Source organism: Rhineura floridana, chromosome 1 (genome assembly GCF_030035675.1).
Source record: "Rhineura floridana isolate rRhiFlo1 chromosome 1, rRhiFlo1.hap2, whole genome shotgun sequence".
NCBI lineage: Eukaryota > Metazoa > Chordata > Lepidosauria > Squamata > Rhineuridae > Rhineura > Rhineura floridana.
In genome coordinates, this window is record NC_084480.1 from 185,665,504 (window position 1) to 185,680,781 (window position 15,278).

A 15,278-nucleotide genomic window follows, 5' to 3' on the forward strand; every position below is an offset into this window, starting at 1 on the left:
CCCCAGGAGTCTACTAGTTTCAGCCATGGTGAGCTGGGCAGGACACAGGTGAAGCTGCCATGCCCATCATTCACAGTCAGGTAACAGAAAATAGTAATTATTACTGACAATTATGTAGATAGCATTTTTTTTCAATACAAATTGCTTCAGACGTCAACCTGTAGAGTGGGGCACAATTATCAACATTTTACAAATATCGGATGAAATATATGGCTAAGTGAGATTTAAAGCAAGGTTACTAAGCTTCAAGTCCAATCATAGAATGACTCAATGAAAAAAATCTCCTTCTTCATATCAGTCCTAAAGATAACAGTGACAATTTGTCCTGAATGTTTTGCTGTCAATATAGAACAGCCTTTCCCAACCAGTGTGCCTCCAGATGTTGTTGGACCACAACTCTCATCTTTCCTGACCATTGGCAATGCTGGCTGAGGCTGATTGGAGTTGTGGTCCAACAACATCTGGAGGCACACTGGTTGGAAAAGGCTGATATAGAACATCCATTAAAAAAGTAAAACACATACAGACCAAAAACATCTTCCCCATGTCTTATTATGGTTAACAGTATTTCAGTGAAACTGATGGATTACTTCCTTGCTTACCTGAGCGATTGTTGGGAGACATGCGCACTGGAGAGATGGAAGGAGTGCGTGATGATGAGTATGGTCTTTGCCGATCTCTCTCTATTGTTGAAGATGAGGCTACAAAGTGATATTGTGACCACCCATCCTGCACAGGGATAACATACAACAATGAAAAAGAAAAGAAATCAGTGAAAAAAAGATACAGATGTACAATATGCAACAAGAATTCTTAAGTGAGCTAAGTTTACTGTTATGAATAAATACTTTAATATGCTATCTTTACAGCCTAGTCTTGCTCTTCATTACTGGACTGATTTCTCACCCTAGCCTTTTTAATATTTTTCTTTTTTAAAAAATGTTCAATTTCTTACTCTATTTATTTTTCAAATTTATATCCTGTCCTTCATTGCCAAGCGATCCTAGGGCAGGTCACAACAACAACAACAACAACAACAACAAATACACTCTAAAGTTAATAAACAACCTTACTACCAGCAAGACAATTACCATTCAATTTGTATATGTGAATGCATTATTACAGGATAATTGCTGCCTTGGGCTCATACTAGGAGGAAGGGCGGGATATAAATCTAATAAATAAATTAATAAATGCCAATGTTGCACCTCCTGACCAATGTACCCACACACACTGGTGAAATGTGAGTGTGTTGGGAAAGTCTACCTCTCACACTGAGAATGCTGGAGAAAATTTTTGTGGGATAGATAATAAATAACAGTAATTTCTTCTATTATTAAAAATGCCATGCTATCTTGTATCTTCAGTATATGTATGAATATGAACAACATGGTTTCCTGTTTAACTATTGAGTGGTATCCAGCTAAGACAGAGCAGAAGTTCATTAATTTCAGTGGGTGTACTCTGGGTATAAATTTATTGGTGACCATGTCATGACTTTACTCTTTTTTTGTTCTGTGGTTGCTCTAGTATTCTTTTTCAATGAACATTTAACTTCTTCACTGGAACATATACATCCAATTATTACTAAAAGGTTATGGGATGATCCTGTCAGAATTTTAAAAACTAGTTTCCCTAATTTCAATGGGAGAGTTAAGTACTTACTTAAATGTCTGCCAGTGATACCAATGAGAATAACAAGTGCTTAATTTTGGTTGGATTGTTCCCTTATTTTTCTGTCTTAAATGCTGATTTTATGTTCAAGAATAAGAATTGCTTGCTTGCAAAAGATTCACATATATCTAATATTCACTAATAGGCAAAAAACCTTGCGGTTTAAGAACGTACCTATAGTCAACACATATTTCTATCAAACTATAAAAAGCAGGGAAATTGGGCAGCTATAGGGAATGCTCCAGGACAGCAGGAGACCTGACCTGCTCTCTGAGATTTTGGACTGCCCTACAAATTGGTCAAAATGCAAACACCATTTGGGTTGGCCTTTCACAGTCCAATCCACTTGCTGTGTAGCTTGGAAGATTTTGGTAACATATGCCTCTGAGCATATGGTAAGTGGTGGAAACACCTGCAATCAACCCAAATAACAAAAATGTGTGCTGTGCTGATCTTGTTTTAGTAGAGAGGAAGCAACAATATTAATAAACCGCAAGGTTTTTTGCCTATTAGTGAATTTCTCTGCTTTTTAATCCAGGAGGTAAGAAATGGGATCCTATGCAAGTTTGCTGAGAATGGGTTGATCATTTGCATGCTTATTGAGTTCAGTGGGCCTTACTCCCCTGCAATCATGCTTAGGATAGGTGAAACTGACCACAGGGGATGGGGAGGGGAGCAGGCAGGAGGGGGAGGGAGGAAGGGGGAGGAGATTGGATAGGTGGGCACTGGGCCCCTTTTCTTTCCAAAAGGAAAACATTCTGAACAGTATCATTCTTTTCCAGGGTTTCCCCCACCTTTTTATTCTGCAGCAGGCACATGTAGCCTCCCATCCAAATTTAAACCAAAGCTGTCCCTGGCCACATCCACACCAGACATTTATTTTACTTTAGACAGTCATGGCTTCTCCCAAAGAGTCCTGGGAAGTGTAATTTGTGATGGGCACTGAAAGTGGCTAGGAGATGCCCTATTCCCCTCACAAAGCTTCAATCAGAGCGGCTGACTGTTAAACCACTCTGGCCATTGGAGCTCTGTCAGGGAATAGGAGTCTCCTCTCAGCACCCTTCACAAACTACATTTCCCAGGATTCTTTGGAGGAAGCCATGACTGTCTCAAGTGAAATAAAGGTCTGGTGTGGCCCCCTGATTAGGCAAGCCCAGCAGCTGTAAGTTTGGCTTTTGGAACACTGACAATTGGTTCTTACTGAGCTTGCCAGCCTTAGCATTGAGTTCAATGCTAAATTTCTTTAATTAATTAAACATCAGCCAGACATTTTTTAAACTTTTTAACTGCAGATGATGAAGATCAGAGTATGGGGCAAAGTCAGTAATAGGATTACAGGTACTCTGTGAACATGGCTGATTTTAAATGAATTTCAACAGATTACGAGAACTCTGACAGAAAAAAGTCCAAAAGAGGTCTGGTTTTTTCTCTCTCTCTCTTTTTACACTATGAACTCTCAATTCTCTCTGACTGTTTTGTGTACCACCATGACAATTTACAGGGTTGTTAAGCAAACGTTTCTGAGTTCAGGCCTATAAATTTTGTTTTGAAATGAGCTTACTGGAAGCATCAGAATGGCATGGGGGTATTTTCAATTTAACATTGTGGAATGCGAGAAATACATGCTGACTACAGTATACAGCCACTCTTGTGGCTGTATAATTAGTAAACTAAACAGATGCCCCTAATGTATAGCAACAATAAAAAATGCCTTTTCCCTTCAGCCAGTATGCCATCAAATAGTGTAAGCTGATGACGATGATGATGATGATAATGCTTAAAAGTTAGACTTTGAAAGTCTAACCTCCTTAAGTCTTTGGACATCCACACAATCTAATCTGTATGTCCCCAGGCAGTTGAGGTTAGATAAGAAATTGCAGGATAGCCAACTGATAGCCAACAGAGGAGAGCAAGTATAACTAGTAATGGCCAGTTAATTCTTACTACTGCTGCTAAAACAATATTGTTTAAATCCACATATTCCCTCTCAGGAACCAGATGATCTAGAAGCCATGCCATTCAAAACTGGACAAAGAGTACTGTCAAATATATTTATATTATCTTCAGCTACACAATTACTGATATTTATAAAGTATTAGCTTAAATATGAATTACAGAACTTTCCATGACAAGCACAACTAAATGAAATTCTTTGAAACGCCATAATTTCTCTCACTTATCCATATTGAAAGCCAACTACATAGCTTTTCAAATCAAATTTAATTTATAATCCTTCATCATATATACCATAGCTCAGATTAATCTTGGTAAATAGTAGACGTCAACACCCTTTATCCCAAAGTACTCTATATGAGGTCTTTATGGCTACTAGACAGGGACAATTTAAAAACAAAACAAAACAGGATTCCCATTTTTTAAAAAAAATAAAATTTAAACAGAAGTCCAATGCAGCCTTATCTTTTTTATTACATTTATTACAATTTATTTTATTTACATTTTATTACGTTTATGGTAAAATAAAGATTTATTGTAACAAAATCTCAAAGTGGCTTACAAAACAAAATAAAACATTAAAATTATCAATAAAAGTTAAAAACAGGTATTTAAAAACTTTCAAAAACTATTTAAAATGAACAATAAGCTAAAAACAGAATAAAAAACACATGTAACTTTTACATGTCTATTTTTTAATGTAATGTTCTACATTATTATTGAAAATATTTGTATGTATATATATGTGTGTGTGTGTATGTGTCTGTCTGTCTAGTGTCACTGATTTTTGTTCTCCTAGTAATTTTTAGTACTATGAGTATATGCAGCCAGTTCTTTGTGGTATAGCATCATTCAGGGTTTTTTAAATGGTAGAGACATACTCACTGTTCTGCTGGTTCCAGTGCATCTTCACCTCTATTTTCTGGAAACAGGGGCACACGATGCTAGTCAAACCTTAACCTTTTTTATTGTAAAACCTGGTGGGATTAGCTTTTTTTTTTTTAATTGCTTCAAAGAGATTTCACATCTGATCAGCAGATCAACTTGTTCACCCTCCAGTTGTGGCCAATGGAAACACTTTGCTGTAGGCAACTAGTGTGCTCACAGCCTTAAACTGCACAACTCAAAGGAGAGCTGAAAAAGATACTTCAATTCAAGGCTCCAGGAATCTAGACAGAGAACTTCCTCAACTGAATGTGGTTAGTCTAATTGTCCAGGATGTTTGCTCACCTGAGCAAACAAGACAGCATGTTCAAAGAAGGATGTTGAACAATGCCTTGAAGTGGAACACAGCTAGATTGACACAAAGTCAAGATGTGAAAACTCAAACATCTTTGATGCAGCTAAAGGAAATGATGGAAACTTTAAAAGTCCTGATGGAGCACAGCCTATGCTTAAATATAACAGATCAACATGTCATGAGTATCATTTACTCCCCAGAGCTTCACAGGTAATCCTATAAAATCCAGTAACCATATGCCACAAACAGAGATTATTGTCCATTTTGGAATAAGAAATGGTCCTAAAATTTAGAAGAAATTAAACAGGGAAAACTAGTTACAACAGCTGACAATTATACATTTCTTTTTGATAGACACAGCAATTTTACATGGCTAGATAAAAAACACATAAGCATCAGCCGTTTCAGTGGTGGAAGTAATATTTTAAAAATTACAAGGTGTGCATTTTTAATTACACTCAGTAATATATGCCATCTATTTGAAAGTAATAAGGCTAGCATCCTCAAACTGCCAAAACAGTACAACTGAACTCAGTAATGCTGTTCTTGAATTAATGGCTTGAGGAGTGAAAGCTTAACAGCACTCGAATTTTAAACTACAAGCCTGATTACTTTCAAGTCAATTGAAGTCAATGGAATTTTTCCTATGAAATTAGGCTTGTCCCAAAGGGCTCTTAAAAGCTTAGAGTCAGCTGGAAAACAGCTCACTTTGTCTAATGCTTATCTCAAAATATCTTTGCTCTAAAGCATACACAGCTCTGTGGAAATGGTTGCTGCATGATTACAGTAAGAAAGGTAGTCTTTCCCCACTTAGTTTAGAAGGTTTAACGCAGTAGTTGATCTCTTTTTAAATTATTTTAATCCCAGTGGAATGGGAGCCCTACCTCTGACCATACCCAGATAAACCAGTAGCTCAGAAAACAGCCAATACCATCAGTACTATGAAGAGGCTAAATACCACAACAGTTGGATGGTCAACAGATACATAGTTTAAGGGAACTTGACTTTTGAAAGAGCTCAATTGCACAGAGAGCAACTCAAACAAGGGGCTGATACAGAAAGGCACATATCACAGCAGGGTTTCACTGGACAGGAAAAAAAATCAGAATTGTCAGGAAGGCAAGATCTCAGTACTGAGCAAGCCAAGATGCTTAAGTGAGGAAAGGGTAAGAGATCTGCGAGTGAGCATTCTCAAATTATTTCCTCCTACGCTACTTAATCCAGAAAAATATCACCGTCTTGAGATAATTTAATGCAGACTGATGAACCCAGATCACAGAGCTGTTAATGGTACACTGGTGAAAGTACAGGGCTTGGAAAGGGATGGTTACTGCTCTTTCTACTTATGCAGGAGTAGAATGAGGGATGATGATCCAGTTTTCTCTCCAGAGCAGAGACCTTTCAGTGGTTACAATACACTTTGCAATCTTCAGATAAAAACTCCTGAAAAATCTGACTTTCTATCTAAATGATTTCTCAGTGTTCTGTCCTGTTCTAACATTCTGTCAAAACCTAGTGTGACCAAGAAACAAAATCAAGGAAGGATCATATAATAGCAGACTGACTTGGTTCTCAGTGGCTGAAGTCACTAGGGTGGGTGGGGAGAGGGTGGTTACTAGAAGCCCTCAACTCTTTCTTTTATCTCATTGCCATTCCTATGAAGAAAAGTAGATGGATAAAAAATAAAGAAAATAAAGAACAAAAACTACTATCCTTCATCCCTGACACTGGGTGATTGAGCCTTCACTTTCATGGATCCTACATGTGGATGGGGGGTTCACTGGGGTAGGAGGGGGACCTTGCACTACATATAAGCCTTTCCCCTTCATAAAATGTATGTTTTGCTAGTTAAAAAAACACATGGAGCAGAATTTCAGCTGACCGTAAGAGCCTGCTTCCAGTGGCCCATCTAGTCCAGCATCCCACTCTCACCATGACCAACCAGATGGTCGGGGGAAACCTGCAAGCAGGAACTGAATGCAAGAGCACTCTCTACTCCTGTGGCTTCTGACAACTGGTTTTCTGACTATGGTGGCAGAGCACAGCCATCATGGCTAGTAGCCATTGATAGCCTTATCCTCCATGAATTTGTCTAATCCTCTTTTAAAGCCATGCAAGTTGGTGGCCATCACTGCCTCTTATGGGAGCAAATTCCCTACGTTCAATTATGTGCTGTGTGAAGAAGTACTTTTTTTTGTCTGTTCTGAATCTTCCAATATTCAGCTTCATTGGATGTCCACAAGTTCTAACATTATGAGAGAGGGAGAATAGTCTATCCACTTTCTCCATGCCATGCATAATTTTATACACTTCTATCATGTCACCTCTGACTCCCCTTTTCTCTAAACTAAAAAACTCCAAATGCTGCAACCATTCCTCATAGGGATGTTACTCCACCCACCCCCTGATCATTCTGGTTGCCCTTTTATGAACCTTTTCCAAGTCTACAATATCCTTTTTGAGGTGAGGCGACCAGAACTGTAAACAATATTCTAATTGTGGCCGCACCATAGGTTTATACAAAAGCATTATATCAGCAGTTGTATTTTCAATACCTTTTCTAATGATCCCAAGCATGGAATTTACCTTTTTCACAGCTGCCATACACTGGGTCGTCATCTTCATCGAGTTATCTGCTATGACCCCAAGGTCTCATTCCTGGTCAGTCACCACCAGTTCACACCGCATGAGCATTATGTGAAATAAAAAGTTTTTGCTCCAATAACTTTACACTTGTTTACATTGAATTGCATTTGCCATTTTACCGCCCATTCACTCAGTTTGGAGAGGTCCTTTTGGAGCTCTTCCTAATTCTTTTTTGTTTTAACAACCATAATACAATTTAGTAACTTGTAACTTGACCACTTCACTACTCTCCCCTAACTCTAGGTCATTTATGAACAAGTTAAAAAGCACAGGTACCAGTACCAATCCTTGGAGGACTCCACTTTGGGCAGCCCTCCATTGGGATAACTGTCCATTTATTCATCTTCTCTGCTTCCTACTACATAACCAATTCCTGATTCACATGAAGACCTCTCCTCTTATTCCATGACTGCTAAACTTACTTAATGATTTAACCCTCTGGACTTTGTCTTTCAACTCTCTTTTTTACCAATCCTCTCATTTTTGAGAAGTTTCCTCTTTAGAAGTCAAATGTGACCATGTTGGATTTTCTTGGCAATTGGCCACTTACATGTATGTTTAATTTAATAACACTATGGTGCATGGCCAATCTCCACAAGAAATCTATATGTAATTGAGGAGGTGTAGAATGGCATGTGAATGGCCTCTGTCCCATAATTCATGCCTCATACCTCTGATTTATTGGAGTGTTGATTGCTTCTGCACACTGTTATTGCTTAGCATTGAAGCCTAGAGAGCTTAAAGCACAGACTTTCTGACATTGTTTGGAAGGTTTTCCACTCTGCCTGTATTAAAACACAGAGTTTGGGAAACTTTGCTCAAATAACCAAAATAATCCAGTTTATCCAACACTTCTGCTCTGCCAGGTGGGCTTGTTTGTGGCTTTCTCAAGCTTTGAAGGGACAGTAAGCGTAATTGGTTTACAAATGTTCTCACTCTGCTTATGTAAACGAGCAGCTTGATGGTCAAAACAAGCAATTAACGGACTTCCGGGAAGGGTGACTTCGCTTGTGCCTGCTTTTGGGACAGGCTCCCGCCTCAAAAGAAGCTTATTCAGATATAAATCAGTCAGAACATTTTTTTTTTGACTGATGAAATTTCTCCCGGGCAGGGAGAAACGTAGAGATCAACCTCAAAAGCCTGTTTTTGTTGGGAGGACTGGATTTCATTAATTTATGAGATAAGGTCCAGCCAACAATGCCGGACGGACTTTCGAACAAGCTCTATCTGCTTAAGCGATACGTTTATCTTTTCTTTAAAGAGAGAACGGACTAACAGGCAAGCACCCTTCTTTCTATTTTTTTTTTTACTTGGTTTAAATTGTTGCAGCAAAAGGAGATTTGTCAGATTGATCGGCTTTGGACCGCTTCTGGGTGAGCTATAACTCTTCTCTGTTATCCACGAAATTAACAGCTTATCTCTGTTTCTGTCGCAAAAAGCTGTCCTGGAAGTGCATTCTAAAGATATACACAGAAGAGGGATTTCTATTCCTGATTTCTATTCCAAGGAATATTATTATATTGTCTGGGACTATTCTCTTTTTGGTCTATTTTATTTTGATGAATCTGCTTCTTCACGACGCCACTAACTGTTTTGATGCTGGGAACTAAATTTGTTTTGCATTCTTGAACATAGAGAGATAAGGCAGGTTGCTCTGTTTATACTGTGATGTCATCAAGCCTGGAATATTAACCCAATTGTTGCTGAAATAAGAAGTGGTTTTTCTTTATTTTTGTTTTGCTTTGTTTTCGTGGTTTTAAAAATGGCAATCAAGAAAGTGGCTGAGAATCTGGAAGTAACTATGTTTCAGAAAATAATGGATGAGATTGAGATAACGAAACAAACCCTGCGACAGGGTAGTAAGGAGCTGAAAATTGAACTGAGCAAAATGACGCAGGAGTTTAAAGAAATAGGGGATCCTGTGAGAGAGGAGAATGAGATCAGAGATGAGAAAAGAAAAAATAAAGGGAAGATACAAGCCCTGGAGATTGGAACAAATGTGGAATTGGAAAAAGATCTGGAGTTTATGGATTTTAGAAATAAAATCTACTGTTTGGAATTTAACGTTATCTCTGAAGAAATTAATGAAGATATTAGAGATAAAGTTATCAATGGCTTGGATAATCTTCTGGACTGGAATGATGTGATGGAGCTTGATATAGAGAAAATCTATGGAATTAACTGCAGCCATGTGACAATGGAAAAACTCTTAAGAGATGAGCCAGTGCATTTTGTAAAAAAGAAGAACACAGATATGACTTTACAACAGTATTTCAGCAACTTATTCAGAATGGATGGCAAGAAAATATTTGGGATAGAGGAAATTCCCATCAGACTCTTATTATATGACTATGGCTACAACAGCAAGATTATTATGGAATACTGATAATGGAAGATTGGACACTGAAATTACTGGACTTAACAGGACTATTGAAGATGGAAGATGGAACTAATAGGGATAATGGAATAATGGCTATTGAAATTATTGGACCTAACAGATTCTGATGAGATGGATTAATCGAAATGTTTATTTGGACTATGGTTATGACAATAAGATTATTATAATTATTAACGAGATGGATTAATTGACATGTTTATTTGGAGAAAAATTGATAGATATATTTCTTAAAGAATTGAAACCTCTCTTTGACTTTTTGTGGAAAGAATAAAGTAATGTTTATGAGATTTGATGATTAATTAAGATAACTACTGGAGGAAAGTGATTTTATAATATGATTTAAGAGACAGGATTGTTATATATTGTAGACCTATAACTGATTTGATATGTGACAAATGGGAAGTCAACATTTTATTTTTTTTTGTTTAATCATTTTTGTTTTGTTTTGTTTTTTGTCTTTGAATGTTTTATGATTTTGTTTTCTATGTTTTATGAAAATTTGAATAAAAATTATTGTAAAAACAAACAAAAAACAAGCAATTAACCTTGGGAATGCAGTTATATTCCCAGGCCAAGGTGTCATGAAGACAGGGTCAGGAGAGATCACCTGAGGGTGAAACCAGCAAACTGGATGATGGGAAGATAATGATTAAATAGGTGTAAGGTGCTCCCTCCCAGGGGGTCTTTGGGGTATAAATATAGGACCCCTAGATCAGGGAGATTAAGCCCCCAGGGGGCTGAAGAAGCCCCAAGATAAAGACCAAGCCTCAAGGGGGCTGACACAGCCTTGAAGCACCATCAAGAGAACACCCCTCAAGAGCTGGAACCCTTCCCAGACACGAGATCTTCGTTACAGCTGTTTGTGGGGGCTTCCAGCCAGTACATGTAAGATCAGAGCAAAGACAGGCCGGGGGGGGGGGAGAGAGGCAGAGACCTGCCAGCTATTAGTTTCATTTTAGTGTTTTACTGCTTGCAAATGAGTTTGATGTAAACAGCTTGCTAATAAACCATTTAACTTCACCATCAGCAGCAGTGTTCATTGCCCTGTTGAAATTTTGAACTTACTTGTTTTGTGCCTGTTAAAGAAGGCATTTGACGTTACATATGGTCACTGTTCCCAAATGAAGTGAATTATATATATTTTTGTATAGCAAAGGTAATTAATTTATCCCAATTATATCAGATTTGTGAATTTTGTATTGCTTTTACTATAGAAAGAAGCCAGAGGGGTCAAAAATATTGTTCTGTACTTCCTGTTATTCCCAAGCAGTGGGAAGTTCAGGGCAGCCTTCAGCAACCAGTTTCTTGTGGAGGACAGTGCAGTGGAGATTTACAGCCTCTCGATAGTAATTTGCCAAATTTTCCCATTTGGAGAATTAGAGGGGAAAAAATTGACCTGCAATTTTGGATTCTGCTCCAAAGAAATCACTTGTATAGAAAATGTGGAGAGGCTGCAATTAAGAAAACCACATGGAAAGAATACAGGTAGAAACACTCTCACTGCTCTGCCAGTTCCAGTGCATCTCTGCCTCTCACTTCTGAAAACCAGGGCACACAACACTACTCAAACCCTGCCCCTTTTTACTGTAGAACCTGGTGGGAGCAGCTTGAGTGTTTGTTTTTTATTCGGCTTCAAGAAATTTTGCAACTGAAAGATAGATCAACCTGTTCCCCTCTGGGGGTGGCTAATGGAAATGCTTTGATCTGGCAACTAGTGTGTTTACAGCCTGTTTCATATATGTGACCCTGAGGACAATAAGGGATGCAGCAAGTGCGCCCTCTCTGCAACCATTTGCCTACCTGCAGCACTGGCTCTCTGAGCCAATGTCATTGGAAAATGGCTTGGAATATGGCAGAGGAAGAACCAGAAGCATATTCAAGAGATTGCTAAGTTTCTTAAAGTTGTATAAGGTGAGACAATGTCATGGATGTCAAATACACGCACAGATAGTGTTAAAGTTAGTGTAACATCAAACCAGACCCTCCCTTTTCCCATACAGGAAAAACCCAACAGGAAAAACCTATTCAGCAGACTTCACATTTATAATGCCCTGATGTTTCAAAGAATTTTTGCATGTGACGAAGTGGACTCCAATCCATGAAAGCCACATCATAATAAATTTGTTTGTTCTCAAGGTGCTACAAGATACTTAGTGTGTTTTGCTGTAATAGACTAACATCGCTACCCTCCTGGAAATTCCAGATGAAGGAGAACACTACACAATTCCTCAAACATTAATTTGTGTGATATTTCTTTCCCTTTCCTGCATAATCAGCAGATGAAAATGAACTTTTGCTGAACAAACTATTGATTTTGATAGCAGCCCCCAGAAAAAGTGATAATGATGGGTCAGATCTAAAATTATTGTGTTCTGATCAGACTCTAGAAAGCCACTACTATTAGTTGGCATGTATTGCACATACGTTTTCATCCTCAGAATTCTGGATAGTTTTACTGTTAACAAGAAACTGGAAGAGGATTTCTGATGTAACCTATTTTATTAATTTCACAAAAAGGCTGTGACGTTAGAGTTGTGATAGTAACATGTTGCCTAGGCAATGAGCCTAAGTACCTTGCTAGAAAGGTCCATGATGGAATTCTGCATGGAACTTAATAGATTTTCAAACTGTGCAGGGTAAATGAATATTCTGCATAAAGCCACACTTAATATTATAGGAATCTAATGTAGGAAGTTGCAGGTCTCTGGTTTGCTTTGATTCATTTATTGTACTTTGATCTACTTAATAAATTCTGTTTTAACTATAATTTGATTTTGCTTCATTACTGCCATCTTGCTTCATCCAATGAAGTTAAGAACATAAGAAGAGCCTGCTGGATCAGACCAATGGGCCATCTAGTCCAACCTCCTGTTCTCATAGTGGCCAACCAGTTGCTCACGAGAGACCTGCAAGCAGGACCTGAGTGCACTCTCCTCTCCTGAACTTTCTAGCAACTGGTATTTGGAAGCACACTGCCTCCACCTCTGAAGGCACAGCATAGCCATCATGAATTTGTCTAGCCCTCTTTTAAACCCTTCCAAGTTGGTGGCCATCAGTGTCTCTTGTGGGAGCAAATTCCATAGTTTAACTATGTACTGTGTGAAGAAGTACTTTCTTTTGTTTGTCATGAATCTTCCAATATTCAGTTTCATTGGATGTCCACAAGTTCTAACATTATGAGAGAGGGAGAATAGTCTATATACTTTCTCTATGCCGTGCATAATTTTATACACTTCTGTCACGTCACCTCTGACTCCCCTTTTCTCTAAACTAAAAAGCCCCCAATGCTGCAGCCTTTCCTCATAGGGGAGTCTTTGGTGAAGTACCTTGTCAAAGGTTTTTTGAAAGTCCAAGTATGCTATGTCAACCGAATCACCTCTATCTATATACTTATTGACACTCTCAAAGAACTCTAATAGATTAGTGAGACAGGACTTACCCTTGCAGAAGCCATGCTGGTTCTGCTTCAGCAAGGCTCACTCTTCTGTATACTTGGTTATTTTATCTTCAACAATACTTTCTGCCAGTTTTCCTGGCACAGATATTAAGCTAATTGGGCTGTAATTTCTGGGACCCCCTTGGATCCCTTTTTAAAGATTGGTGTTACATTGGCTACTTTCCAGTAATCAGGTATGGAGGTGGATGTGAGGAACAAGTTAGATATTTTTGTTAGATGATCAGCTATCTCACATTTGAGTTCTTTGAGAACTCTTGTTATCACACAAATGGAAATTTTCTTTGGGCCAGTCAACAGTTTGATTTCATCATGTATGTAAGTTCAACTTAGTTGAAATACTGCTTTGTCATACGGAAGCAAATGTTACTGCCAACATGATATCAATTTCAAATTGCACTGTCTGATTTTTCATGTGTGTCCAATAAGACCATCACAATAGTTTCTAATATGATTAATGAAAATCTAACATTAACCTTTTTCAATTCCAAGAAAACAAGCACATTTTCTATTTTAAAGGTAAACTGTTAGTAACAAATTCATTAGACCTACTTCATCAACAATTCCAAAAGCTATTAGTGTTAAATATTTAAACTAATTTTTAGAAGCCAAAAGGGAGTATTTCCAATTTAATGCAGAAATAAATACCACCTGATGTGCTGGCTGCTTTCATTAGTTTGTTTCAGCTCTAGTGCTTCTAATGAAATTTAATTAAATTGATTTGGATACTTAAAAGGTACAGTATATAGGGTCTCCTGCAGAGAAAAAGTAATCTCATCAAAAGCAATAGCTATACAAGTGCATTTCTGAACTCAATTTACCTACACTCTACACCATACTCTAGTCAAGCAAAATTAAGACAAAAATACTTGACACATTCAAAAATAATACACATTATAGGAGGGATGGCACTGGTGGGCACTTGCAGTTAATTGCTAATAACTGTGTACAATGGGGGGATGGAGAAAAGGGACTCATTTAATTTTAGTACCACTTACAGCAGCATTTATTCAAAACAACTATATTCTTGACTACAACTGAATTAGCTTTAATGACCATCTCATCCCACCTCTCAAAAAAGCAATACAAAGATACAAGAGAAATGGGATTGTTGCTAGATCATTACAAGCACATCTCTGGTAAGTGGCCATTGAGGAAGTGGGGAATAGATTTTGAGATGCAAAGGTATACAGACTAAATGGGGAGAAGGAAAAGTTCATATTTCAGTGATTAAGACTTCAGCCAATCCTTTTTTCTTCTCTCCTTAGTGCATACATATCATATTATTGCAATCACACTAAGTCAAACACTTGTTGCAGTTCTTACACATAGATCATTCAGCTGCTCTTTCAAGAAAATATAGGAATACCCCGAATAACAGACACCCGTTTAACAGACACTTGCTATAACAGACATTCTCCAACTCCACCATACCCCACTTAACATATGCACGCTTCACAATAACGGACACTGACGGAACGCCTGAACTTGTGTTCCACGTGCCACGTGCATTGCGAAGCGTCGTCTCCCACAGCCTTTCGAGCGACTCTGAGCGACTGTTCTTTCTCGTCTGGTCTGCTTCATCCTCGTTTTCAGTAAATATTCTTTAAATTGTTTAAATTCTTAACTACAGGACAGTACTGTACTGTACTGTGATCGGAGCTCTGCCTGCCCCGTCCTAGGTCGGCAGCGGCAGTGTGTGTGTGTGTGTGTGTGTGTGCACCTCATACTCTTTCCAGTACTGTAGATCCCCGATTTCATTTTATACCTCTCCATTGTCCCCGTTGTCCCATCTTCCTTTCCTGCTTTAATTGTGATAAAAAAATAAAAAATAAAAAATTCTTTAGATCTCCCTGATTTCATTTTATACCTCTCCATTGTCCCATTTTATACCTCTCCATTGTCCCATCTTC

The 15,278-nt window shown here is 38.1% G+C and overlaps 1 protein-coding gene across 9 annotated transcripts in view; it reads right to left on the bottom strand.

The window, feature by feature from the left end:
* Positions 1–15,278, bottom strand: part of CTNND2 (catenin delta 2) — a 1,018,171-nt gene that overhangs the window by 25,779 nt on the left and 977,114 nt on the right. For all 9 annotated transcript variants that reach the window (XR_009758379.1, XM_061589265.1, XM_061589272.1 and 6 more), the window contains one exon: positions 603–729. Coding sequence is in view for 8 of the 9 variants with exons in the window: in XM_061589265.1 (XP_061445249.1) it covers positions 603–729 (127 nt within the window). In the remaining variant the exon portion in view is untranslated. The remainder of the gene's footprint in view (positions 1–602; positions 730–15,278) is intronic.